At 49.9% G+C, this 27,541-nt stretch overlaps 5 protein-coding genes across 5 annotated transcripts; 2 read left to right on the top strand and 3 right to left on the bottom strand.

Moving 5' to 3' along the window:
- Positions 1–4,185: 4,185 nt before the first annotated feature.
- On the top strand, positions 4,186–5,999 carry BKA55DRAFT_497875 (uncharacterized protein; the record flags this gene model as incomplete). Its single annotated transcript, XM_046186500.1, has 2 exons — positions 4,186–4,916; positions 4,973–5,999. 2 exons carry the CDS (start codon positions 4,186–4,188, stop codon positions 5,997–5,999), a joined length of 1,758 nt encoding a protein of 585 aa, XP_046057128.1.
- A 1,797-nt stretch (positions 6,000–7,796) lies between these two features.
- BKA55DRAFT_43301 (uncharacterized protein) lies at positions 7,797–11,452 on the bottom strand. The gene is made up of 2 exons (XM_046186053.1): positions 11,168–11,452; positions 7,797–11,115 (listed from the first exon to the last, which is right to left on the bottom strand). The coding sequence occupies exons 1-2, from the start codon at positions 11,279–11,281 to the stop codon at positions 8,089–8,091; spliced, it is 3,141 nt and encodes a 1,046-aa protein (XP_046057127.1). The 5' UTR covers positions 11,282–11,452; the 3' UTR covers positions 7,797–8,088.
- Positions 11,453–13,542: 2,090 nt separating this feature from the next.
- BKA55DRAFT_495972 (glycoside hydrolase superfamily) lies at positions 13,543–15,433 on the top strand (the record flags this gene model as incomplete). Its single annotated transcript, XM_046186330.1, has 2 exons — positions 13,543–13,705; positions 13,764–15,433. The coding sequence occupies 2 exons, from the start codon at positions 13,543–13,545 to the stop codon at positions 15,431–15,433; spliced, it is 1,833 nt and encodes a 610-aa protein (XP_046057126.1).
- Positions 15,434–17,407: 1,974 nt separating this feature from the next.
- Positions 17,408–19,876, bottom strand: BKA55DRAFT_588805 (WD40-repeat-containing domain protein; the record flags this gene model as incomplete). The annotated part of the gene is made up of 2 exons (XM_046194841.1): positions 17,408–18,562; positions 18,614–19,876. The coding sequence occupies 2 exons, from the start codon at positions 19,874–19,876 to the stop codon at positions 17,408–17,410; spliced, it is 2,418 nt and encodes an 805-aa protein (XP_046057125.1).
- Positions 19,877–24,384: 4,508 nt separating this feature from the next.
- On the bottom strand, positions 24,385–27,455 carry BKA55DRAFT_551416 (uncharacterized protein). The gene is made up of 7 exons (XM_046191365.1): positions 27,242–27,455; positions 27,070–27,151; positions 26,654–27,005; positions 26,333–26,600; positions 25,692–26,267; positions 24,979–25,642; positions 24,385–24,921 (listed from the first exon to the last, which is right to left on the bottom strand). Exons 1-7 carry the CDS (start codon positions 27,380–27,382, stop codon positions 24,767–24,769), a joined length of 2,238 nt encoding a protein of 745 aa, XP_046057124.1. The 5' UTR covers positions 27,383–27,455; the 3' UTR covers positions 24,385–24,766.
- Positions 27,456–27,541: the final 86 nt, after the last annotated feature.

Here is a 27,541-nt window from a genome sequence, read left to right as displayed (position 1 = left end):
TCTTACTCGGGGGAACTATCCGTGGGCCCCCGGGGGACATGGCTGGCAGTCTAGGTTGGACCGTTCCGCTGGGCCCTCTAATGAACCACCCCCTAAGGTAACCCTGTCTCTTCTTTTTCACTGTCCTGTTGCTGAGGCTTTACCCTTCCACGGACTCCGCTTTCACCCCGGTTGTCTCGAATCTGGTACCCGGGCCCATTCCAACGGGGGGCCAGAAGAGGCTGAAATTACGGGCATGGGAGAGATGAGGGAGGATGAAAAGTCTGAATATGAAGTTGCTTTTTTAAATCGCGAGTCGAGCCGAACAGGTAAGTGAAGCTATCGTGACTCGGGCATCACCTGCATGTGGCGTTGTTGTTGATACTGGATATCTTGCTAGTCGAAGCCTACGGTTTACTTGACCTTCAAGGAACATCGGCAACAGCCATTTTGTATAACTCGCGATTCATTCATTGCTTGCTCTATCATCAGAAACCGACTCCTTTCATTCATTGTCCATTCTAGACCTTTTGCACACGAGACTGAGACTCATGTCTCCTGTTCCTGGTTCAGAAACGCAGCAAGGACTGTCGATTAAGCCAGAAAAAATCAGGGAAGACATCTGCGCCCGGGCCAGCTGAAGGCGCGTAACTTATGAGTCGCATAGACGGACTCGAATGTCGTGTTTGTTATGGCGTTCCCCTGTTCAGTGTGAGGCTCACCAAAGATGGACTTGCGATCGATTCGTCTCAAGTCATTTTGATCACGGGCATTGCCCTGGCTTCCTCACTTATACCATTGTGCCCCCATCCGTCAGGAGACGGACTGGTGATTCTGCATTGCTCGTGATGGCCGACGGCCAAGCTATCGCTCGCTACCAGAGAGTGGGATCCTGTTCTCCCCTGCAACGGTCGCTTCTCCCGAGTGGATATCTACTTTCGAAGTAAATTGCTTCCAGAGTTGGGCTCTAACCCCGCAAACAACCTTGCTGATTCATCTTATTTGTATACGGATCAAGGTCAGGGCATTTGCATTTCACGAGATGGTCATGGGGTCAAGCCTACGTCTTACATTTGCTTTGAAGCACGGTCAGAATTGAATTTGGGCAGAGTTGAGAATCAGATACCAGCCATGGATGCTTACGGTGGAGTTTACGAGGGCAATGCGCCAATTTGGTTCGTAGAAAATCACATCACGTTGCATCAACCACCAAAGGCTCTTATCGGTCAATGATAGAAACAGAAACATGATACTTCCACTGGGCCCATCGTTTCGCCAACTAGGTTTGAGCCTCTTTGATCTGCACCGAGAGCTACATACAAACGGCAAGTCAGGGCGGGTGAAGAATAACTTAATTCAAGGGATGAGCTGTGTTCCACATTGGGTTCTTTTGTGTTGGTTGTTAAATGATATCTCTGGATTGAATTGTCGATGGCTGGCTTGTGGCACTGTTGGAGAAATGCAACTGAATGATATCCGAAACTTGACGTCTTGGTTGACTCAGACTATACGCCTAGACCGGATGTTTTGTTACGCGTTCCGAACTCACAATTTACGTCCCATGTATGGTTGAGAGAGCATGATGCTTACAAGAATCATATTGCTTTCGGAATTCATGGCCCAACACACAGACACACATACGCGCGTAGGCACGGCAGTTTTACAGCCATGATCATAGAAAACTCGTCAACTGTCTCGGGGTTTCTACAGCATTATCACAACACTCTCCTTTCGCTTGCGCCCCCATGTTGGCTGGAAGCCCATGCTGGAACCTCCCACGCTTTTAAGAGACACCCCCCACGCCCCCCTTCTCTGATGCTTCTCACCTTGTTCTACAGCGTAGCAACTCAGTATATGGTGTATCTGTACAGAGTTGGCTGTTTGTGATGCCACGGATGGAATTGCCAATCGACCTTTTGCAATGGCGTGAGTTTGCGTGCGACCTTATAAGATTGTATCTTTAGTTATTAGTGTATCTGAGTTCTGATAACGAACGGACGAACTTTTGCTCTGTAACATTGAAAGGATGTTCCCTGACAACCCCACGTCTGGGGCGAGCTATGAACCTCGATCACATTGGGCTGAATTATCTTTCCGTGTCTCTGCTTTCTCGATCTCGACCATATTCCTCCTGAAGTCGTTGTAACTAATGCGTTTGTGGATGTAGAGTCGGGATTTATATCAAAGTAACCTGAGACAGATGCATGATACGTATCCGTACTGTTTCCCCTCAGGGTCCTCACACCAGTCTCCAAAACAAGACGACACCCTCGTTACCCCAGTGGCTCATCGCCGCAAGCCGAGCATCCAAGTCAGACATTTCAGAGATATCCACTGTGTGAGACATTCGCCAATGGTGAGTAGGTGCTTGACCTGCGAAAGATAAATTCGAGATACTTATCGAGTCTCCCTTGATTTGGTCTAGGAAATAGGTTGAGAATGAGCCTCTCGCCTAGACTTCTGTCGCCATCTCTAGCATATACTGGACATGCATGTGTATGGAGTACATGTGCATGCATGCATATACGGTACGGTAGATAGATACGTTCACCTTACCTGTGTAGAAGCTAAACACCAAAGGGGATCAACGTGCTGCTCGCCAAAGCCTTGATAATTGACCAGCCCTGCAGCAATGACCTGGGCACAATCTCACCTACATACCTTACCTACTGCAACACAATGCCGCTGAACTGGGGAACATTGAGGAGTACCCGAAGATGGGATCGGATATCAGGAAGATCATTGGATCTAGGGAAATGTCGCGTCTTCACCCGCCAGTCGCAACGCAGGTAGATGCACCTCTAGTTACGGTAGCTTATGAGTTGAGTTGTTTTGAGTTGCAACAATACAGTTTCTGTTCGTCACCTTAGTATTGCGACACTGCACTCCCCTCTCCGTTCCCCTTAACTACCGATAATCTGACCGTAGCCGCAGCAGCACTGTATCTGTGTCTGTATCGCAATCGTAATCGTTCTCTGCTCAGGCTGAAGTTTGAAGGTCTCTCGGTAGGTAGCTAGGTAGGTAAGCGCCATCCAGAATCATCTCATCGGTCCCTTGGCTTGATAGAGTTTATGGATTTTCGCCAGCGTCTTGGACCACCATCTCTAGGTATGTACTCTATCGTACCATCATACTATAATTTTGGTAGCAATTGACTTGCGGTCTCAAGGATAATAAGGTGAAGGCCGTCTCTGCGGTGGTGGCTTCTTATCTCCCCCGCTCTCCCTTCCTTCTTCCCCCAGCGATTGACCTGCCCGTTCTTAGAGTCAAACCAAATCTATGCCTATTCCACCATCTCTCCCTCGCCATCCCCGCTCTTTCTCAGGTTCGCCATGTCTTCTGACTAGGCTGTTATACCATTCTCATCGTCCTCCATTGCGACTTATTCATTCCTCAACTTCATTCTCCTCCTCCTCCTTCGTCTCAATAACCACCCAATTGACCTCGTTGAACCTGGGGCAGATCAACCACCACTACGCTAAACACCCACTGTAACCACCTACCCAATACCATTGCAGCGGGCGCAAGACTCCGCTATCCGGCCGGTGACCGAAGTGTCAGTGCATAACGAACCAGACCAAACCACCAAGAACAGTGACCAGCGACGGGGAACCAAGCGCCAGACCAGAAGCACACACTTGACCACACCTGGACGGTCCCCACGAACTTCGTCACCGCAACTGGGTCTGGGGAGGTCTTAATGGCTTCAACGCCACCACGCCTCGACCAGGTTTAGCTCATCCCTGGCCTGCCATCCCCATCCCTCGTACAGTACACACCCGGAAAGCACACACCCACAACACCAACACCAGCACCGGGTTACGCTACGTACTCCTCCGGTGCGCTAGAAACTAGCCCCAAACAGAACCTGTCCACCTGCCCCCAAGGACCCCGGGTACGGCTATCGCCTGCTGTTTGCTCAAGCACTTGTCCGGCTGTTTAGGTTGACTCTACGCCTGCAACTACAACTGCTATAAGCCTTCCCCCCACCCACATTGTGAAATCCATTCTACTCTCTATACTTCGTGCCCACGCTAGATCTTGACCCTCTCGTCAATTCGTCTCATTCAACAGCATAACATACGTTTTGTTTGCCTCTGGACTCGTCTGTACCCATGAGTCTCTAACCTCGAGCCCTCTCAACTTCACCTTTCCTGGGTGCTTCGGCATTGACAAAGATCCCTTCGGTTTTCCTCAATCTCCATCATGGCTGTCGTTCTTCCATCCGACGACAACGGTTACTTCGCCGGCTCCGGCCTGCGACGCTCACATTCTCATTCTAACTTCATCTCATCATCGACTTCACCATTTTCCACTTCTTCTCACCTTAGCGATCATTACAAGCCTGCATCCAAGTCTTATGCCGAATCCAACTCATCATCTGCTCCCTCGTCTCCCCGTACCGTCCACGCCGACTCTGTCGATCTTTCTTACGCATCTACTCCTGCCACTAATCTCTCTATTGCTTCTGACTACGACGACAACATTGGACTCGCTGAATCACCTGAAGACCACTTCATGTTTCCATCCTTCGCGCAGGAGAAGTTCTACGTTCACCCAGAGATCCGCCCTGAATTCCACCATGATGACAACCTAGAGCCACCACCCAGTCCCCGAACTGGCGACTCTTACACTGTTTCTCCTGCAGAACACGAGAACTCTGAAGAGGTCTCTGATGATACATCAAGGCCCGAAACACCTGAACATGAAAAGTCTGAACATGCAGAGGACGACACTGCAGTGTCAAGTCGACCGTCCCGCCAAGTGGATTATCTATCTCATGAATGGAGAGAGGAGGATATTTGGTCCTCATGGCGATATGTCGTCACTCGACGGGGAGAGTTCCCTAACAGTGCTCGGTTGGAAAATGCTTCCTGGAGGACCTGGATGAAGGCCAAGAACAACCTGAAGACTATCTCTCCCGAATCTCTCAACTGGTTAGTTCCCCTTGGAGTACCCCTTCTAGCTCTACTGAAATGCTTACATTCTCTAGGCTTAAAGATTGTGATGTCACCTGGCTCTACGGCCCATTGCAGTCAGGACCCAAGAACCTCCACCCCACGCATACTGAGCCTTCGAGTGTGTCGCTATCTAAAGCTGACTCACTGGTCAACCTCAGCAAGAAGCCTATTCTCAAGAAGAGAAGTATGTCTGAAGTCATGCTTCAGCGATCACTATCTACAGCTTCATTATTGAAACAGGCTACAGCAGCTGTCAAGGCCCAGGAGACAAGAGGAATTCTTCGACCCCACCTTGGTCGCTCATCAACAGACTACTTCGCCTACCCCTTCGCATCACGCCGGTTGAGCGGAGAAAGCAGCAGTGTCGCTCCTTCAGTCGAGTCATCTGGATTCATTTCTCCGAACTCGGAGCGAAAACACATCCATTTCAATGAGCAAGTCGAGCAATGTATAGCTGTCGAAGCCAAGGGCGAGGATGAGGATGAAATGATTGATGAACATTTTGGCTCAGATAGTGATTCAGATGACGGTGTGATGATGAAGCGAGTCAAGACCAAAAAGAGGCCCATTTCTCGACGCAAGACTATGAAGTCGAAGCCGGCTACTGAAGGCAAGACAATCGCCATGCTGCCGTCCACCACCCTCAAGTACCGCGAAGACACTCCTGAGCCACGAGAGACTGCCATGAAGCATTCTCGAAGCCCGCTCATGTCTCCCTCATCTTCACAAGAGACACTACGACCTACCAAACAATCAGGAAAGTTCTTTTTCGGCGAGGAAGACCATGATGATGGCCTCGACGACGCTTTGCTAAGTCCCCGCTCAGGGTGGGCATCACCTCCTACCGAAGGCACCAATGGCGGTCTGAGCAGATCCATCTCGTCAGGCAGTCTTTGTGAGGAGCCTGCGGGTATGCGACGCACACCATCCGGTATGTTCATGCCTTATGAGGAAGGCGAAATACAATCCGGAGATGGCATCTTCGGTCGCGTTATTGACACGGTCAATACAGCCCGTGATATCGCCCACGTTATTTGGAACGTTGGCTGGAGGAAGTAATGGGTACACAAGCGTTCGACTTTCATTTAGCGACGCGGTTGGAATTTGAACAAGCTCACAAGCTTGTGACTCACTTAGTGTGAGTTGAAACGACGCCATGACAACATAAAAAAAAGCGCATCTATATACGGGAATTTCGGAGATAATTGGCATTGATCCGCCATACTACCGCGACTCACGAAGCAAAGGCTTACTGACAGCCTGTGCCAATGTCACGACGACATCTTGGAAAGTGGCACCGGAATTGCATTTCTATCTTTCATACACGGTCTGTAACAACGAATGGATGGAGACGAAAAGGCTAAAGAAAAGCACCGTGCTTATTGCGGAAGACCAGGGTGGCTGCGAGAGAATTCCATGGGTAAAGGAGAGAACCATTCATCAGGCAGCTCACACCAAAGACGCCATCATTGGTTTTCAGGCTTTTTCTTTTTTTTACGAAGGATCAGCCTGCCCCGTGACGCCCCCGGTCCCCGGGATCCGACTACGAAGTCGGGGCAATGGGAAAAGCCATTCCAGAGGTCACAGGTCCGGGGGATATTCGGCGTTATAATTTTTTGATCCCGTCTTTCTTTTGTGGCAAGGGGTTTATTTTTTCTTCATGATATCCCATGGGCAAGTGGGTACTACGGATCACAGGCGGCCTCGGGCGGTTATGGACGGATCAGGAAAGGGAAGGGTATAGGCCATGGGGTCAATTGATTTTTTTATTTTTTTTGGCGACTACGGCGACTCTACGGAACGGTCAAGGCCAGGACAAGGGACAATTTAAACAAAGGAAGAAGAAGATGGACACAAACGGCAAATGGCAACAGGACCGGGTCTTCAGTGCGTTGGTGAATTGGTTGTACATAAAAGACAGGGGGTCGGAACTCGACGTACTCACACGGACCGGACGGATGCCGTTACAAAACAACACAAAAGTATTCATGAAATAATAATATGGTGTTCACATCATCTCGATCTTATTTATTTGTCCAAAGTAGAATATGTGCATGTTTCCTACAGCCTAACTTGGCATGCATTTCGTTAAGACAAGTTAAGCAAGCTTGACAAGGGACAAATAGTATGAGGGTTTGACTTTGCCGTCTCTTGCTGATCATACTGACCCTGAAAACTTAACTAGTTGTTCTAGCTTTTACCTCTTGCAGACAGAATTTGACTTTGCCACATCCGAAGTGCAAGCCACGAAACGGCCCAATCAACGCCTCGTCTATGTCGATCACCAATTGACATGCAAAGCAGCGAAATTGTTGGGGAAACAAGACGCGGGCTGGTCTGTTCTGTCTGCGCGCGTGACCTCATTCCACGTGCCCTAACGAAGTGCCCCAGAGTGTCAAGTCTGCTAAAAAAGACGCTGTAATTCGTGACATGGATGTCTCGACAGGGATATGGGTTGTTTGAAAGGACGTCGTGTGAGTGTCCGTGAGGTTATTAGCCGAGAATGTGATGTTGCTTATGTCTAACAGTAAAGAAAGACATCTGTCGATGGTCACTTGCGACATGCGATATTGGCATCGATGGAATCATGGACTTTGGTAATCGGTGATTCTATAAATGGATGATCTACTGTACATCTCATGCTTTTGTTTTCCAAAGCTATCGCAAGTTTGTGTTGGTCATGTAAAAATATGGTACAGATATGATACAAGTGACGTGCATCGGGCAAGGGAGATCTGTCGTCAGCTATTCTCCCCTTAAAATGGGTATCGTACAGTGCATTTCCAGCACAACACCCCCAAGAACCACGTCAGGGTTCTGTCAATCAAGTCTCTAGCAGGAAACCCCATGTTTTTTTTATTTTTACGCAGGGGGGTGACACGATGGGATGTGCGAAAATGCGGGGGAAAGATGAGCGACTCCACGTCAGTCGATGGCTAATTGCTGAGAGCCATTGGGAAAAAGGCGGAGAGACGGTTGGACTATGGGGACAGAGCAAAGAGATGTGAGACATAAACACCGCCAATCTCACTCACGATGCTGCAAGCCATGGTTTCGCCGTTAAGGCGGTGACGCTCAAACTTAGTGTTTCTTTACACCCCAACAAAGTCTTGCTTCGAGAAGACCAAAGAAGACCCTGCGGCGCAGCTCACGAGGCCGGGGCCAGGGACGGGGCGTCCGGGGAGAGTGCCGGCTGCCTAACGTCATGTAGTTCTGCCCGGGTGTTTGGATAGTACTTGAGCGCTTTGACAAACATGCTGCGAGCGTGAACGTTGACGTTTGCCAGCTCAACGTCGAACTTGTCGCCCACCTTGATATCCTTGAGGAGCACGAGGCCATCGATACCGTCGGTCGATAAGAGGGCCGACATATCGAATAGGTCTACCCGGCCGGACACGCCTTGCTTCCAACGAGCATCAACTGTGAAACTCATGCGCTTCGGTGCTGTCCCTTCAAACTGCCAGGCCCGCACGACCGCCATGAGCATCCACTCTTGAGTGCCGCGAGACACAGTCCGGGCCATTCTCTCGCGCATGCGTAACAGTGAGAGCGTGTTGGGGAGTGTCTCCTCCGTGAACGGCAATATGTCATTCAGATCATCAGTCCGAGGGTCTAACCTGCGGTTCACCTGCCGCTCATGTGCCAATGCTGCGTGAATTTGCCAGTGGACAATGAGGTCAGAGAAGCGGCGAAGAGGAGAAGTGGCTTTGGCATACATATCCAGACCGAGCATGAAATAAGGGCCGGGTTCTGTAGACATTTCGATGCCGCCAGTCAAGCGTGTCAACTCCTGGCGTTGCGCTCCTGATGGAGCGATGCCCTTCTCGAGCAGAGGGTAGAGCTCTTTCGTGGCGTATTCAAGAAGCTTGGTCTTATTCTTCTGCGAATGGGCATCCCGTCGGTAGGGTAGCGGGATTTTACGGTCAGAGCTCCATCGAGCAGCAATCTCACCGGCGAGCACCATCGTATTAGTCACCACAGAGGCACCGTTGAATGCATCGTAGCCGACCTTGATGTAGGGATCAGCTGGCAAGACCTTGGTTCCTTCTGCTTGTTCCATTGGAACATCTTCGAAAGCCACAGTGACGGAAGCGCCTGGCAAGAAAACTGGCCAGGCCCCCTTCTCAAGACGCCTTTTCCTGAGAGCTTGAGACAGACGATGAAGGATCAAGAGGTCCTCTTTGCTCCTGTTATCCAACTCCTCAGCTGACATCAAGGGGCGGTTTGGCGCCACGTCCAGCTTGTTGGGTGGCTGGCCAACAACAAGGGTCTGATCAGACACGGGAGGAGGTGGAGGCTCGTTACAAAACTCAGCAACATCTCTTGGATCCAAGTACTTGACATTGTGCAAAGTACCTGGCTCGACCTTGTAGTCTAGCATATCTCCGTTCTCGTTAATCTTGGCACTAAAGGTGAGAGCTGGTCGACCATTAGCAAGTGAGTATTGTTTAACCAAGTTTCCCGACTTGTAGTCTCCTGAATTGTCCAGTCCGAGATCGTTTGGAAACATGGCTTGGAAGTGGCCAGGAAGGTAGATGTTCTCAGGTATCAGCTCGAGAAACCTGCCCAGCTCAGAGTTGGGTCGAATTCCAGATGCTGGATCGGCTGTATGCACGTGAACCCAGTATTCATCAGGCTTGTCTGTTCGTTCTAAAGAGACACCATCATCAATAAGTATTGTAGAAGGAGCGTCGATACAGAAGACAGGGGCGTCGGCCCAGTCTCGTCTGGCATCCTTCGCCACGTCTGGTCGAGCTGAGTCCTCGATACTAACTGGAGTCTCTCGAATGAGGCCGCCTCCACTCTGAATCTTGACTTCTGGGAAACGGACTTTATAGCGGGATGGTATTTCCCATGGAGGGATTATCCCCAGCTCTTGTAAAAAGGTCCATGCGCAAGACTGATTCAGATCAGCACCTTCGTACAGATCCAGAGCTCGGAGAATAAGAGAGCCATCAGCGTGAAAGTGTGAGGAATCCTCAAACAGGTCGTAGCTTGCCCACCATTCGAGAAAGCGGATGAACTCTATGTGCTTCCTGGACCATTCGCCGGTTTCAAGAGTGACCCCTTTAGTAGGAGCAAGGATTCCATAAGGTGTCCACGAGCGCTTCTCTCTGTTGGCAAGAACGATTTGTCTTGCCTTCAGAATGAAAGTACCAAATGCCGTATTCGACATGTCAGAGGACGTCATGTTTCCTGACGTCTTCGCCATCAAGTGAATATACTCGCGGATCATGAGAGTAACACGATTGATCATCATGAAATCCTGATACGGGAAAATCTCGAAAAGATGGTCTTTTCGATGGCAGTCAGCTGAAGGGCTTAACGGTCGGAAGATAAAGTCGTTTCGTAAGAGCGCCGTATGAACTGCGTATAGAGCAGGAGGAGGGAACTGTGCGCCCTTTTTGAGTGACTTGGGTAACAACAAGTCGGCAAGCTCGAACAGACTCAAATATTTGGTCTTTCTCCCATCTGAGACCAGAGATCTTGCCCTGTCTAAACTGTTGAGACTTGTCTGGAAGGCCTCGTCAGCTTCCAACATGAACTTCTTCATTTTGTTGATCAGATGAGCACCAGCGTCTCGCCCGGGGCCCTTGTCTCGTTTACGCAAATCTTCGTACTCGTCCGCCGTGGCATTAGGAGGAATCAGAGAAAGAATTGGCCGCAGCTCGTTCGCGGCGGCGAACTTAGACACAGAGAAGAGCGCGGAGAAACCCATGCTAATAACCCATCTTCCAGTGTTGGTATAAAAGTGATACCGTTGGCCAAAGAATCCCAAGTATATGGCAAATAAGGGTGTCCGTGAGCCAGGCTGCTTCATTTCAACGAGATCGCCGGGAGCGTGGGACTTGTGTCCAACAATGGCAACTTCAGCATCCTCCTCAGTGTAAGTCTCATCTGAGCCCACCATACTCACTGGATCAGACTTGAAATTATCCAATTCAGATGAGCCAGTGGATTGAGGACGTGTGTTGCTGTTGGTGACAGTGGTCCAGAATGTGAGATCTGGGACAATTGGAATTACCTCCCTGTCAGGGTCGTTTATAGCAACCCATTCTTGCAGTCTTTGCCGAATTGGCCTCTTGTCTACGGCAGGAGGAGTTTTGGGAAGAGATGTGGGAATGTTCGTCTTTCCAAGGGCACCTTGAGGGCGGATGTTGGTTGAGGTAGCATACTAAGATATTGTTAATCCATGACATGTTCGAGGTTGACTGGGATGAACAAACGTTATATCGTCCATTCAAGGACTGCAAAGGCGTAGAAAATGAATATCGCAATCCATTAGGGCAGTGTGAAATACACCTACAGCAAACGTACGGACGACCTGCTGACCGTAACATTTTTGTAGTATATCACAAATACCCTGTATCAGGCAAGGTATTGCACCTCAAAATTTTGAAGCCGACGCGAGGCTGAAAATTTTACTACTGCGTGTTGGAGACTTTCACAATCGCGAGGTCACATGACATGGCTCTTGCCACTTTAAATGAAGTCAATCAGTCATACATTTGGGCAGGAGCCAACACAGAACCCATAGATTTCTCGATGACCTAAGGTAAGGTCAGGTATTGACTACTACCTTAACTTAGACTTCTACAATTGCTCATCATGACTAAATAAGACCATCGCCGAAATGCTGCATTTGTGCCCGTACGTTGGTGCTCCCTGTCTCGCCGCAAGTTTCGCAGATTCCCAACACCAAAAGGGGTTCGGTATAACCTGGAAGGCATTGAATTCGCTACTATGATTGGCAATAATCCAAGTCGACAATCAATCCAGCCCGGAACTAGCTAATGGCGAGTAGTTCCATTCTGAGAGGTGTCTTGAGATAAAGACCTTCTCTAATTGGAAGGGCACCGTGCTCTGCCCGGCTGCCGAGCATAGCCTAAACAACGACGGCTTAAAGCCAAGAAGCGCGCGAGATTCACTTCATTTGAGCAAGAGATGGTTCCGATGGATCGACATTGCAAATCCTCTACAGGGGCTGCTATTGATTCAGTCTTAGATATAAGCAGATCAAATCAAAACACGAAAATATCAGTCAATTCATTGTCCATTGGCTTTTGATGCCAACTGACGCTTCATCGCAGAGGACAGTCCATCGAAGGTTCGAAAGGCTAGAGCTTCTCTAGCAAGATGAACTGCCCTGCGATGTGACGGTGAATACGAAGTGCAATTATAAGATTGAGATTCCGATATTAAGCCTAGCTGTTTCAACCAGCGAGGACCCGACCGCCGACTGACAAGCTTTTGCCCCGGCTTTCTCGGATTAGTATATCTATTAATTCCCCGCATATGGAGACTGCAAGATGTCTGTTGTGCCTCCGGGGGGCTTTGAGACAGGAACTTCTGGCCCTGTTGCCGATACGAGACAGCTGTTAATTACGCCAAAGGCTTAGAGAAAGTGACGACACAGCGACAAGGCGACTCGCTGGGCGTCACTAAAACAATCAGAACGCTTGAACGGAAACCCCTGGGCCCGCAAGCGCGAAGCCACCTCCGCTAGGGTAAATTGGGGGACCATGGCAGATGCAGGAACAATCTCTTGACCCCACTCGCCGATGAACCGACTGATTCGAAAGGCACCAGAGTCAACAATCGGCATGATATGAGGATCGTTGTATAGATGAAGTCTTTGAAGCAAGATACGGCGATAGTTGGGGAGCTGCACTTGGAAGCAACTCTACTTTTGGAGATGCTCAAGGCTATTCTAAGCATGATGTGCAACTCGAAAGCTCATCTCCTGCGCGGGGCTCACATCAATCGCACATCTTAATCGAGGTCAACTCATCTCGATTCCCCTTGTGAATAGTCAAGTGACCAACCAACGGTCAGAGAAGCCTCGTCCTTGGATTAATATCGCTTCTTATTCACCAGAGGTTCTCTCAACAGAGGCAACCTTGACCGCTCAGCTAGCTGATTGGTCTCGAACCCTCGACCCCCTAAACCACCTTATTTGGAAGAGGCATGGCATCGGCAACGTGAGCAAATGCCCCTTGGGCTGGTCGAACCCACGAGATTGCATCGTGCCCCGTGCTCCACAGCCTTCTCCTTTTCGTACATAACCCCGGCCAAATGCTGGGGTTTCTAGCGCTGTCAAGGCAATGATGGACATATTGCACCAACAATGGTCCACGTTCGGGACTGGGCGACTAACACCCCAGCTCATTTCATGAGGCACAGGGCACATGAGGACAGGCCAGGGACAGACGGGTACCTGAGTTTTGGCCTCTGAACGCCGCTATCGTGCATCATGTCAGGTACCATCTAAGCCGCTATTCTCAACTAGGGCCATCCTTTGTCAATGCCATGACCCTCTGGGGACTGCAGCCAAGGCAAAACAGACCGGGTTGCAGGTAGAGGCAATAACAGTCGATCTGCTCATAATATGCCGCTCTCCTCCTCTTTTCTCTGCTTTTCCTTTCCTTCACGGTTCCATACTTCGCGAATCTAGAGAGCATCTTGTTAATTTTCGCTTTCGTCCTCTCGTTTCCCTCTATTCCATTAACCGCTTCACTCTTTTAGCGGGCATTCGTTTCCTACGCCAACTACAACTCTTGCCTTTGCGTACAATACTTGAATTTTCGGAGCTTTTTTCAATATGAAGGGAGGACTTGCTGCTGCCGCCGTTGCGGCCATGGCTACTGGTGCTCAGGCCGCTTACCCTCACCACCGCCGAGCTCATGAGATGTTCCGACGTGGTGGAGAGGTCTGCGTACCTACCTGCACCACCATCTGGACTACGTACTATGGCGAGCCCACTCGTATGTTTACATCTCAATATCCTTATTAGAGAAGGATACACGCTAACCGCTGATTCAGTTGTCCCCAACCCTCCTTCTGCCCCCAAGCCCACCAAGGAGGCTGTCACCACTCATGAGGCTGTCAAGCCCAAGCCCACCACCGTCCATGAGGTTCCTACCTACGAGGCTCCCAAGCCCGTTGCTCCCACCACAACCAAGGTCGTCCCGGTCATCCCCGTCCCGACTCCGGAGGAGTACAAGTGCCCTACTCCCGGCACTTACACTTTCCCTGCCACTACCATGACCGTGACTGAGTCCACCACCGTCTGCGTTGGTGAGACCACCAAGGTCCCTGCTGGAACACACACAATGGGAGGTGTCACCACCATCGTTGAGACTGCCACCACCGTCACTTGCCCCTACGCCAAGGAGACCGAGCACGAGGGTGTCGTTACCAGTGTCATCGAGACCACCACCTATGTCTGCCCGTCTGCTGGCACTTACACCATTGCTCCTATCACCAAGACCTGCGAGGAGGAGACCGTCATCGTCTACCCTGTTCCTACCAGCTACGCTCCCGGTACTTACACCGCTCCCGAGCAGGTTGTTACTGTCACCGAGACCGACTACGTCTACGTCTGCCCTTACTCTCAGTCTGGCGTTCCCGCTACCACCAAGGCCCCCGAGGCCCCCAAGCCCCAGCCTCCTAAGGAGACCAAGCCTGTCTACGAGGCTCCCAAGCCCAAGCCCGAGATCACCAAGCAGGAGAAGCCTACCAAGCCTGTCTATGAGGTTCCCAGCAAGGTCCCCGAGACCCCCAAGGCCCCTGTTTACTCTGTCCCCGAGACTCCTGCTTCCACCAAGCCTGTCTATGAGAAGCCCTCCGAGGCTCCTAAGCCCAAGGCCCCCAAGAAGCCTTCCAGTCCCGGCAACCTGAAGGGTGGAAACGACCACTACGGTATCACCTACACCCCCTACGTCGCATCTACCGGTAAATGCAAGGGTGCCGACCAGGTTGACAAGGACATTGCTGCCCTCAAGCAGGCTGGTTTCCAGATCATCCGATCTTACTCTACTGACTGCGATACCCTCGAGACTGTTGCTCCCGCTTGCAAGAAGCACGGCATTGACATGATCGTTGGCGTTTTCGTCAAGGCCTCTGGCTGCACTTACGAGACCCCCGAGATCAAGGCTCAGGTTGACGCCTACGCCGAGTGGGCTCAGTGGGATCAGGTCAAGCTCTTCACCGTTGGTAACGAGGCTATCATGAACAAGTTCTGTTCTCCCCAGCAGCTCAAGGAGCTCGTCACCGTCGTCAAGGAGAAGTGCTCTGGTTATACCGGTCCTTACACCATCGCCGAGACCCTCGACATCTGGGAGCGTGAGGATGTTCAGGGTGCTATCTGCGACATTGTCGATGTCACCGGTGCCAACATCCACCCTTACTTCAACCCCAACACCACCCCTGACATGGCCGGTGAGTTCGTTGCTGGTCAGCTCGAGATCCTTCGTGGTATTTGCAAGGGCAACGATGTCATCAACCTGGAGTGTGGTTGGCCCTCAAGCGGTAACTGCAACGGCGCTGCCTGCCCTGGCAAGTCCGAGCAGGCTAAGGCTATCAAGTCTATCCGTGAGAGCTGCGGTGACAAGACCGTCTTCTTCTCCTTCGAGGATGATCTCTGGAAGGAGCCTGGTTCTTGCAACTGTGAGCGAAGCTGGGGTTGCGCCTCTTCTTTCACCGGCTACTAAGCAGTTCTGGAGACTCCAGTTCTGATTGCAGCATACCCAAGTGTCCTCTGTATGATTCAATCCTCGGAGCATGCTGAATGCTGTACATAATCATGACCAACATCGCCCGGCCATTCACTTCTTCTTTCTTCCTCGTGCAACCCTCTTCTCTTTTCTCGCCACCGTCCATGCGGTGATTCACATCATTGACATCCAGCAAGAGCCTTCAGGAATGGAGTCCGAAAGCCGACGGTCTTCTTTCTCTCAGGCCAACTCCAGACATCCGCCTCAGGGGCAATGCATCGTTGCGCGCGCGCATGGGCGCAATAGATTGAGGGAAACGAATCTGGTCGGGCGGTTGAGGACGACCTTCTTGATGAATCCTGTTTTTCTTCCACTGTTCAATCGACATGTGAACTCTTGTTACTATGTCATCTTTCCATATGTGTTATTTGCGGCAGCACTTCTTTACGGTAGACGCGTCTTTACGGCTCTTGAGCGATGGGGTAAGCGAAAGCCTTTTTTTTTTTTTTTGGGAGAGAGATGATCTGTATGTATGATCTATACTATAGCCGGGTTGTCATTCAGCCTCTGCTTCATAATGCTGTAATTCACTAGTATCTTCAGTTGTCATTGTGCTATGTCTCGTGAGTTATCGTATAGACAATCCTTCTAAGAGGCGTCTCATTCCAGTACGAACTAATAACCAACACCCCCACGTAATTACATTTCTAATTACCTAACATATCATAAACAAAAGCAGAGTGTTTAGGTTCATGGTGTATGTATCATGGCAGCCATTAAGGCGCCAATAACATCAGCGGCGGGTATAAGTGTGAGACATCCAGCCCTTTAACCACTAGAAGCTCCAAGAATAAAAGAGGAAGTGACTTTGCGAGCGTATCGATGACAGGCCCGAAGAGCTGGAACAGGAGGGTGTTATCAAAGCGATCAACGCCATGTCACAACCGTGCTTGATACACCAACGAGCAAGATATCGGTGCTACGTCCAGATCCGCTTTGCTTTCTTAACAGAGACTTATAATCATAAGAACAGATGATTAATAACAAGGAAAACGGACGTGACACTAATCAAAGGCAGCATAAAATAGTTTAATAGCTAATTCAAAAAGTCTCTTGTGAAGCTATCACAGTTTTAGCACAGCATTCAACTTGGCACACTTCTAAGATTCACCAACATTCTAGCGGTCAGGGGATAGATGAGACATGGTATATCTGGAATGGCAATGAAACTCGCGTGTCTCGGAGGCTGCACTTATATCGGCCATCGCCCGGTTCTTTGCGGAATTCATGAATGTCTCAGATCTGCAAGTGTGGAACATGCCTTGTACATTGATCAATATTGTCACTGAAATAGATGTGGCATGTAACCACCAAGGGAATAGAGAAAATGCAGACAATGACATCCAGATCAGGTAGGTGTCATTCTATATCATCTTCGCAAACTACATATACAGCTGACTTATACTTCACTTCTGAGTCCCAAAACTTGCCCACAAGTCCAGACTTTTCCCACCCACAATGTAAGAAAACCTAAGCTTCAAGAGCTTACTGATTATGTGTACCATATCCACAAAAATGAAGATCCCGTTGCCGATGTCCTGATATCTATAGTTTCCCGAAACAAACTGACCGGGCTCAGCCCTGAGCCCCCAGGATAATGATGGTGATAAAATAAGAAAGTGATGAATGAAGCCCATGATGAACAGCTCTGTAGTGAGGGGCTGTGTTGTTTTAGCCCTCAAATAAACCATTGCCGCCTATATAAAAGTGACGTGTCGTGAATGGTTAATGATGGTTTCTCAACAGATCATAGTATGATAAGCCAGAACAAAAGGGGGTATAATGCTAAGGAGAAAGATGCTTCGAATGAAGGGGAGTGACCAGCGGGGTCAAGCAAGTATAAGGATAATTTGTGAATCAAACGAAAACGCTTCGTGTGTCTGATTCGAAGGGAAGCCATCATGTATTGCTTTAGAAGATCGGTAAGGCGTCCGTCGAGACTGGAGTTCGACGATAGGATTCACCACGGTGTGTAAACTCATCGAATCGATAGCGCCATTCATCGGTTTCAGAATCGTGATAACGTTGCCAGGTATTGCGGAAATAGGGCTCAGCGGGACGGCCACATCGTTCAAGCTGGAGAAGGCCGCCACGATGATGGTCGCTCGCCAAGATATTGAGATCATGTCCGTCATTGGTAAATGCAACGCCGCCGATCTCGCCGAAGAAATCGACTGTTTGCTTCTGGGCAAAAGTCTGAGCATTAATGATGTTGACAAAGTCAGCCTCCTCGGCAGCAACGAGTACTCTTTGGCCACTACCGACGGGAGAGAAGCGCAGATTCCTCACACCAGCCATTTCGGATCTGATAGTGCACAGCGGTGTACTAACACCCCTCGAGTCACACCAACGGCGAGCATCCCAGACCTTGACGCCCTTGTCCTGGAAACCGGTGGCTACTGTCCAACCATCATCGGACCAATCACAGGCAAAACCATAGTCGCGGTGCCCGGACAGTTCCTGTTGAATCTCACCGGTATCGGCGTCGGTAATCAGTACTTTGAAATCATCCCCAACCATGACTCTCAAGCGGCCATCAGGTGAGATACGCGAACAGTTGAGTGGGAATCGATACCTGCTCTGCATCAAAAACTGCTGTGTAGAAAGGTCTAGAAGGCGGAATCCCTCGTCATTACTCGAAATGGCAGCAACAGGACCAGAAGATCGCCGGGGTTGGTAGATCTGGACATGGTTGGTGATACCTCCCATATGTGGAGTAATGACACCTTCTGCAAAGTCTTTATTGTCTTCAGAATCCAGGCTTTTAAGGTAGTATTCGCCATTGAAAGTTCCTGCAAACATGGCTCCGTGGTTTGCGTCAAGGGTAGAGATGAGAGCTCCCAGACCATGTATATGACTGTTGTTAAGTACGAGCTCTATTTTTCCTGTGACAGGGTTGATTCGGTTGATTCCCTTCCTACCAGGATAGTAGACCTCCGAGATTGATGGGCATGCTAGGACGCTCCGTAGCTGAAAATGAGCTAGGTAGACATCTTGACGGATAAGGAACCTCTTGAATCTCACAAAGCTTTGAGAGGGGGGGATAACTACGTCAGCCATGTGAGGCTAACTTCAGGTCAGCTGAGAAGACTCAATCGAAGGTAACCTGGTACTTACGCTCCATCTGTCTGAACCCTCCTTGTTGACATAATTCTTGAAAGTGGCACATCGTATTTGCCGCGCATACTTCCTGGTAGTGTTCATAGATGCCCAATCCAAGCCTTGCATGTCATAGTCATCGCCGTGAAGGTCCTTATACTGAACATCGCGGATGTGTGTATTTGCTTGACGGCGAATGTCTTCTGGACAGGGTGCGTTCACCCGCGAGGCGGATGGACAGGAGGAAGTACGAGCTTGGAATGCCCAGTGTCTCAAAAAGTCAACCAGGCACAAATTTTCAGACCCAAGCATAGTCGGGTTGGGGTTGCTAAGTAGTGGCAGGCCCAGTGGCCCTGCTAGCAAAGGAGGCGCATTATCCTCCAACGCAGCCGTGTCTTCGATTAAGGCAGCACCCCATGGCGCAGGAGGCGGAACCGCATTCATGATTAAGTCGTTGTCAACTATGTTGGGCGGATGGAAGGCGGCTTGCGAGAGATAGTTGGTTGGGTTATTGACAGGGGGTGATTCATCATTGTCCCCCTCAGATAGAATAGATTGGTCGTCTGTTAGTTGTTCAAGTTCGTCGAATGCGTCGTCGAGAGGAGCACCACCTTCGCTGTCGCTCATATCAATATCATAATCCACGTTATGGTAATGGGTTATGTAGTCAGAGTCTAAGTCGAGATGTGTGGGAGGTGTCCAATAGTCGTTCAAAAAAGGTGGGTGGGCGGAAGTGTCCAAGTCAAGATCAATGCCGTTCTGATGCTCTTGATCTGGGTCGGACTCGGACTCGGACTCGGACTCCGGGGGTTCAGACTCAGAATTATAAGGATCGATATAAGTATTAGAGGAGAGATGGTCGTAATTGTTCTGGTTTGAGAACTCGGTGGCGATTGCAGTGGAAGAGCCGTCAGTCACTATCGCGAAAGTGGGTGTCTTGGTAGCGGAGATGGTATCGTCTTCGGCGGGGAACGCATCTGTCATAGGCGAATCGGCAGTGTGTTCAGAGACGTTATATGATTCCTCTGTGCTGGGTAAGAGGGCTGAACTATATTGCGGCTGGCCACTATGAGGTTGTGAATAGGCGTTGAAGCTATTATAAGAGGCGCTGGTTGTGAGTGAGTCGGCAAGTTGATGATGCTCAGCTTGGAAGCCCTCATCCCGTAAGAGAGCCCCAACGACGTTCAGGGATGAATCAGCAATAGAGGCGGTTGTATTTGAGGCCGGAGAAGGGTTGTCTCGTAGGCGGCTCTTGGACTTATTACGAGCGGAGCGGCGCATCGTGAGGCCAAGATCCAGCTCCGCGACGGAGCGAAGGGGAAAGCCGAAGCTTTTCTACAGTACGGCCCTGCTAGCGAGTCGAGGCAGAGCAGACGGCTTCTGCATACGGGCAAGCTCCAAAAGGGGGGCTGAAGAGGCCAGAGAGGCTTGGGTTCTGGCTCTGACTTGGATTCTGGGTCGCTCGCGTGCTAGAGACGCGCTGGCGGTCTAGCAGATTGGCGATTGCTTGCTTTTGACAGAGAGACAAGAGGCGGAAATGTCTCTGATTTAGGACGCTGCAAGATGGACGATGGAGGGATGGGAGGGGGCGGTCCAGTTTAGAGCGACGGCGAGGGCACAGGCAGTCCGTTTAACAGTGGGAGTGGGTTGCAGATCGTGTTGGACTAGGGCGAAATAGCGCGGTAAGCTGTGGTTGGGACCTTGTTTTGGCGTCAAACGGCTGGTAGTGTCGAGATTGATGGGACGGGGGCTGAACTCGAGGAGCGGGTATCGTGTATTATTGTATTATGGAATGACTATGAATTGTGGTCTATGTCGAGTACAAGTGAGGCGTCATGCTAGCAAGGGTGCGAACGAGGAAACGCCCATATCGGTCAGGGTGCGGCGGGCAGGGGCAGGACCACAGCAGCTGAGATGGACGAGGCAAGTAGAGAAGAGGTCTAAGCAAGGGTTAGTTAGGCTGCGGCGAAGCAAAGTCATGAGTAAGAACGAGCGGTATAAGATCGAACGATTTGTTGTGGAGGGAATGTGGTATTTTTTGGTCGAATGTGAGATACTCGAGGCGAACATGATAAATGATGAAATTCGACAATAGGTACTCCATACTTACCTCGAGGAAAAGGAAACTAGGCTCTCGGTCAGCTAGAAAACCTAAAGTGGCTGCCCGCATTTAGCATTCGGGGACGTAGACAGGGACAAGAGACAGGGGGCAGATCGCTGAAGGCCCCCGGTAATCGCCGTGGGTTAGGTAGGGAATGGAGGTTCCTTGTTTCAGCATAAGCCATGCCGTGTGTATTGGATGCCAGAGAAATACCAGCCTGACGCCTCTTTCGTTTCTGCTGATCGGGCCAAGATTTGGCGGGGATTGATGATGGGTGAAAGCGCAGGGGGGCACATACCGTACAGTGCGTTGGTGGAGATGTGTTGGTGCTAATGCGTTATGAGATGGAGGGGAACGATCCATGGATATGGTATGAGAAGAACGGGGTTTGCTTTGGGAACCGAGAATTGAATGTTGCAAATTCTGTTATAGTTACTTTTTCTTCTCCTTTTTCTACTGTAACCTATGCTAGCATAGGTAGCAAAAAAGGTGTTGATGCGTGTCTAATAAAATATTAACTGACTCGGAGATGGTACTCATTAGTTATTACCAGTAACAAAGGTCGTGCCCTCCTTTGTAAGAAGACGAGAGACAAAATGAATGGGTTAGTCGAGTAGAGGCAATCCCTCCGTACCTTAACCGTGACCTCGTCCTCGTCCTCGTCCTCGCCCTCGCCCTCATTCTCAGCACAGACGGACGCTAGTCAACGATCTGAACGATGGACGGGAGCGGGTGAGCGGGCTGGCGCGCGGTAGCCAGATCATAGAGGAGGGTATTGTCACAGTGACTTGATGACTCTCCTCTATTCATACACAAATCGTGGTACATCGTACACTCTCTGTCTGGAATAATATTGAGGTCCTCAACGCCGAAGCCCTTGTCCTTGCTTTTAGGCTATCACAATATTGTCGTATAATCATGCATACAATATCCTTCTTTGTTAAAACCAAGTTGTGCACCTGTTTCTTTATCCCTGGATGCATACATACATACATAAGAATGCCCGGCTCCCCAGCATTCAAGTTGCCCGATTGAGAGATGGATGCATGCAGACGTGAAGTGCATGGATCTGGGGACCTTGACTAACAGTGACAGGGGCCTTGAATGGGGAATGCAACCCGATCTTCATTCACCCTCGGTTAGGACTTTATCAATGTTTCTTTGTCCTTTTACGTAGTAGTTAGCTGTCGACTTCTCGCTAAATACAAACTATATCAACCATCCGTATACCATCCAATATAGGAACGAGAAACAGGTCTTGTGAACTTGGTATAATACCACTCTTTGTAATAGAATACCCACGGTACGACAACGCATCTGCGACATCTGTCCACACCGAGCGACCTGCAGATCCAACCATTGCGATAGGCAATGCTCCCATATCAGGAGAGTTCTGCTTACACACATCACTCGAACCGACGGTAATAATAGACTACTTATTCCGTCAAGACCACAGCCTGCTTCTCGTACAACCCCAATCTGACCATAGAGAACCTGGAGATTCCATTGTATTCTCGCAAACTTGGCCAGCTTGGATCACTTTGAGATCCTCGCGTAGCACAGCCTACAGCCCTGGTGAAACAGCGTGAGCATACGATGTTCTGTACCACCCCAAATTCACTCACTGCCCAAGGTCAATATCAAATGGACAAATAAATATCTCAGGGGCCTTTTATGCCACGAGGGACGCTACACCCACATAATCATACATGTCAACTATAACCGTACAGTTAGTTGATGTGGAAATAACAAATAGGGCATTACGGACCGACCTCCATGTCTCACACTGAACTAGGCTACTGTATGAAGTCCTTGACCGGTCTGAACTGGCCACTGACCAGTCAGAATACCTAGGAAATAATGAGGCCCTCTGTTGCATGCCTTACAGCTTACTCTGACTGTCTGTCACTGTCTCAAATCACGGACCCTCATGTCGTTTGTTATCTGAGCTAGGTTTAGCTCTATTTGACTTTAGTTGACTGGATGGCCGTTGCAGCAGTGAATGTCACCAGACCAGCTTCCAGATGCAATACATACATATATGCTTGACAACGGGATACTACGCCGTATTACATCTTGAGAACAACTCACTTGCCTACTAAGCTGATAGACAAGCTCACCTCATTGGTATCGGCGCTGTCTCATCTTTTCGTGCCACCCACCAAAACCAAAAACCCCCATTCAATGCATCCCGCCGGCGCGGGATGTACACACGCAATCCCACGAACCTGGAACACAGCAAAGCAAAGTGCTGTAATGCTTTGACGTAGCACACAGAGGCAGAAGGACATACGTGACGCCCTGCTTCTCACCCGAATGATACTGTAGAGTCGCAGGCGGATCTGACCGAGCAGGCATTCGGCTGCCAAGTCTGGCTATGGGTGGGTAGTCTTTTCCTGTCGTGGTTATAGATGCAGGTCAAGTTTTTCTTGCTGAGGATATTTGTGTTCGTCACAGAATTCGAAAAACTCCGAGACTAGGGACGGCAATAAACAATGACTCGTACACCCAGAGTCAAAACTGTACTGTCGACTGTATGGGTGTCAAATCAGTTCTGTTCTCACCGTGGTTATAAGCATGTCTTGCTCTTTTCCCTGCATGGTGGATGTCTCTCTTACAAGACTCCACTATACTTGATCTATCACTAAAAGCATCAAACACCAACAGACTGCGAAGCCCATGCTGCCGCCTTACAATTTCCATGTTCATAACTTGGAGTGTTGTCATGATCACGTCTTCTATTTTCTTTCCAAGCACAAAATTGAGTACAGTACATACTTGCCCAGCACTCCTACGTCCTATCATCGCTTCTTCTCCTCATCACAGCTCAACAACCCAATATTCGTTGGCTGGCACCCAAATTTGATACATCATAAACCATCCCGTGACTCGTTTTAGACGCGCCGCCTCGTTGCTCGTCTCCCTTTAGTCGGCCCTGAAAATTGCTCTTTGTTCGTGCGTTTATTAGCCCACAATCCTCTTCCTCTCTCACCGGCTTCGTGGATCCTCTCTTTTCTTTTTCTAGCAGAAGTGATGTATCATGTTTTGCCCGCTTCCACTCGACGCCATTTTTCACCAGCAAATAAACCGAGCATGGCCTCCACTTGAAATACTTCTGCACTTTTCTTTGGATGGCAGACATGTTCGGTGGCTTGGGCTCTTGTGGTCTGGAGTCGACAATGACATCCATACTGAAGTATATGCTGTAAGCCACCGTGATCTACAGATACTTCAGTGCGTAATATTTTATGACTCAAATGACATGTTCATTCAGCTCTTGGTCTTGCAATGTCGTAGGTCAGCATGCCATAAAACTTGAATATCCTATCCAACTGCCCCTATTCGTCACTCTGAGAAAAAGCAATTTTTGGCAGCTCATCTCATCCCAACTCAAGCCATAACAACCCTCATACCGGGAAGTGGCTTGAAATCAGGAATATCGATTTTTCTTTCCATGAGCCATTGTCATATTACACAACAAGGCAAACAATCCCTTCGACTCGAGGAAAACACGGCTTGTCCGGTTCTCCTTCGCCCGACCTTTGACTGATCGTCATTTCTCATATTCTCTGTGTCTCCTCTTCTCGACATGAAGCTAAAAAGGCTTCTATTGTGGATCTTAGGCTTACACTTGTACAGCCCGATGGATGTCAAGTCTTTTGCGGCCTGTGATATTGGCAATGGGAGATAGGCCATCGAGCTCGATGGCCTATCTCCCATTGCCAATCCTCCCCCCAATCTCGTCGACTGGGCACTCCGAAACATCAGGATGCATGTTGCCGCTCTACTGGCCTCACATCTTGCTTGTCACATCAAACTCCTACCTCTGGCTTGCGACTATGAGTTGATCCCATGGGATCTTGTTCAAGAAGCGTTCTTTTCTCCATTGACCGCTACTTGGCTCTCTGTTTCTGTTTCTTGACTCTACCCCAACGTGCTAATTCCCGTGCCTGTCATCATCTAACATGTCTCATTTCGTTGACTGTAAATTCATATACCCTCTGCTTTTAACCTCACCCTCTCTGTACGTGCCGTTCCTGTCAGTGTCATATCAAACCTATCACATCCCTCTACAGCTTGTTCACAAGTCCTCGCGAAGACTTGAGCTGAACCATCTTCTCAAGAGCTTCGTCAATAGGAACCAGCTCACCCTTGACCTGGGTGGCCTGGTCGTCTCGGTTACGGATGTTGAGAGTGCGTGAGCTGGCCTCCTCGGCACCGACAACTATGTAATCTGGTTAGCAATTGGCCTTCAATAAGGCAGCTTCCATTCCAAACTCACCAAAGATAAAGTTGTACTGCTCCAGCTGACCGGTGCGGATCTTCTTCTGGAAAGTGTTGCTGCTCAGGTCCACATCACTGTACAGCCCCTTTGCCCGGAAAATCTGTTGGACCTCCTTGGCGTAGTCGTTGGCAGCAGGCATGACAGGTACAACCAAGACCTGTCGGGGGCTGAGCCAGAATGGCCACTTGCCGCCAAAGTGCTCAGTCAGAATACCAAACATTCGCTCGAAGCTGCCCAGAACGGCTCGGTGAATCATGACAGGTCGTGCGTATCCGGCAGGGAGATCCTCCTCGGGGTTGCTACCATCACTGACTCCGGTCTCACCCTTGTTGGCGACATATCGGAGCTTGAATCGCCGAGGAAGGTTGAAGTCGAGCTGCATAGTACCGCACTGGTGCTCACGCTTCAGGGCATCGAACAGAGCAATATCGATCTTGGGTCCATAGAAAGCACCATCACCGGGGTTAAACTCCCACTTAGCACCCGTCTTATCGGAGAATGAGTTGAGAGCCTCTTCAAGCTTCTTCTCGGCGGAATCCCAGGTAGCAATGTCACCGACGTACTTCTCGGGTCGGGTGGACAGCTTAAGCTTGAATGTGAAACCGAAGATACCGTAGACACTGCTCAAAAAGTCGAAAGCAGATTCAATTTCCTCTCGGATCTAGAACACGTCAGTAGAAGCATGGGGCAGTTAGTGGAAGTCGTCATACCTGATCCACGGTACAGAAGATGTGAGCATCGTCCTGTTGGAAACGACGGACTCGGGTAAGGCCAGAAAGAGCTCCAGAGAACTCGTTTCGGTGCAAAACACCGAAATCGGCCATCCTCCAGGGGAGGTCCTTATAAGTGACATCGGAGTGGGCAAAGATCTTGCAGTGTCCAGGGCAGTTCATGGGCTTCAGGCCGAACTTCTCTTTCTCAACCTCAAAGGTGAACATGTTCTCCTCGTAGTGGCCCCAATGACCTGATGTCTTCCACAAATCCGCCTTGTACATGTTTGGAGACATGACTTCGTCAAATTCACGTTTTTGGTACTCGCCTTTGATGAGCTCCATTAAGGCATTGTAGATGCGCACACCGTGTGGTAGGAAGAAAGCAGATCCAGGAGATGCCTCATCGAAGAAGAAGAGCTTTTGATCTGTGCCGATCTTTCGGTGGTTGCGCTTGGCAGCCTCGGCCAGGAAATGTTTATACTCTTCAAGAGCCTTCTTGTCGGGGAATGAGATACCAGCGATACGCTGGACAGACTCATTGTTGCTGTCACCAAGCCAGTAGGCCGCGGAGTTCTGTTGAATATCAGCTCAAGCCCGTCACTTCGAGATTAGGAGTCGTATATATCACTTTGACATACCCTGAGAACGGAAAAGGCCTTGATGTTACCAGTGGTGGGGACGTGAGGTCCTCGGCACAGATCGATCAGGGGACCGCATCGGTACACAGTACTCTTGGTGCCGTCGGGAACTCGCTGTTGAATGAAATACTCCTTGTACTTGCTGTACTTGAACATCTCAAGGAGCTCGTCCTTGGTCATTTCCAGACGCTCAAAAGGTTGCTTCTGCTTGACAATGTTGTTGGAGAGCTGCTCAAGGGCCTTCTTATCCTCATCAGTGACGACTTGCCTGGGGCTATGTCAGTAAAACCTCTAGCAAGTTAGTCGAAGCCTGCTACGCACTCTCCCATGTTCGCCATATCGTAGTAGAATCCAGGGGGGTCCTCAGTAGGGGGACCGTTGCACAGATAACATCCAAAGCGTTTCTCGGCGGCCTCTCCAAGAATATGGGCAGAAGAGTGCCAGAAGACCTTCTTGCCTTCGGTGTGTTCAAAGTCGAGGAGCTCGAGCTTGCAGCTCTTCTCGAGGGGTCGGGTCAGATCCCACAACTCACCATCAACTCTAGAGATGACAGTGCGCTCGAAAAGAGACTTAGAGATGCCCTTAGCGATAGCGCCAGGGGTGGTCTCCCATGAAGTTCCCTTCTCCTCCTTGCCATTGGGAAGTGAGATGGTAATTTCCTCGCGGGGTTTGGCTATGATTATTGTCAGTCGATTCGGGTCGAAGGACGAAAGCGCGGGGAGGATTGGATCACCCACCAGCGATTTCGGCGTCCTGTCGGGCCTTGATCTTGTCGAAGAGATCGAGTCGGTGCTGGATGAACTCGGGAGTCTCAGGGAGCTATCATAAACAGTTAGCAGGTTCAAGATAGTGACATGGTGCCATACAATGCATCGTCATATGCACCGCAGTCAAGGAAGGGACACAAACCTCGAGGCCAGCAGACTTTCCACCCTTGGCAGACTTATCCTTGGGCTGCTTCTCCTTAGGCTGCTTAGCAGGGCGAGAAGGCAAGCTCTTCTCAGACGCGCCTTCGGCCGCCTTGGCAGCATCAGCTTGATCGGACGACATGTTGAGAACTCTCGCGCAGATGTTGAAGATTTGGTGGGAGAAGTTGGGTCTTGAAAGTGGTCTTGTACTGTCGATGGCGGGGCACAAGGGGCATTAAACACGAAGGTGGGGTTAGAATTGAGTCACTGCGATTTTGGCAGGGGCACGGGAATAGTGCCG

The sequence above is a fragment of the Fusarium redolens genome, assembly GCF_020744475.1.
Source record: "Fusarium redolens strain MPI-CAGE-AT-0023 chromosome Unknown BKA55scaffold_1, whole genome shotgun sequence".
NCBI classification, from domain to species: Eukaryota; Fungi; Ascomycota; class Sordariomycetes; order Hypocreales; family Nectriaceae; genus Fusarium; species Fusarium redolens.
The sequence above is the reverse complement of the archived record's forward strand: the minus strand, read 5'-3'. Positions and strand labels throughout refer to the sequence as shown.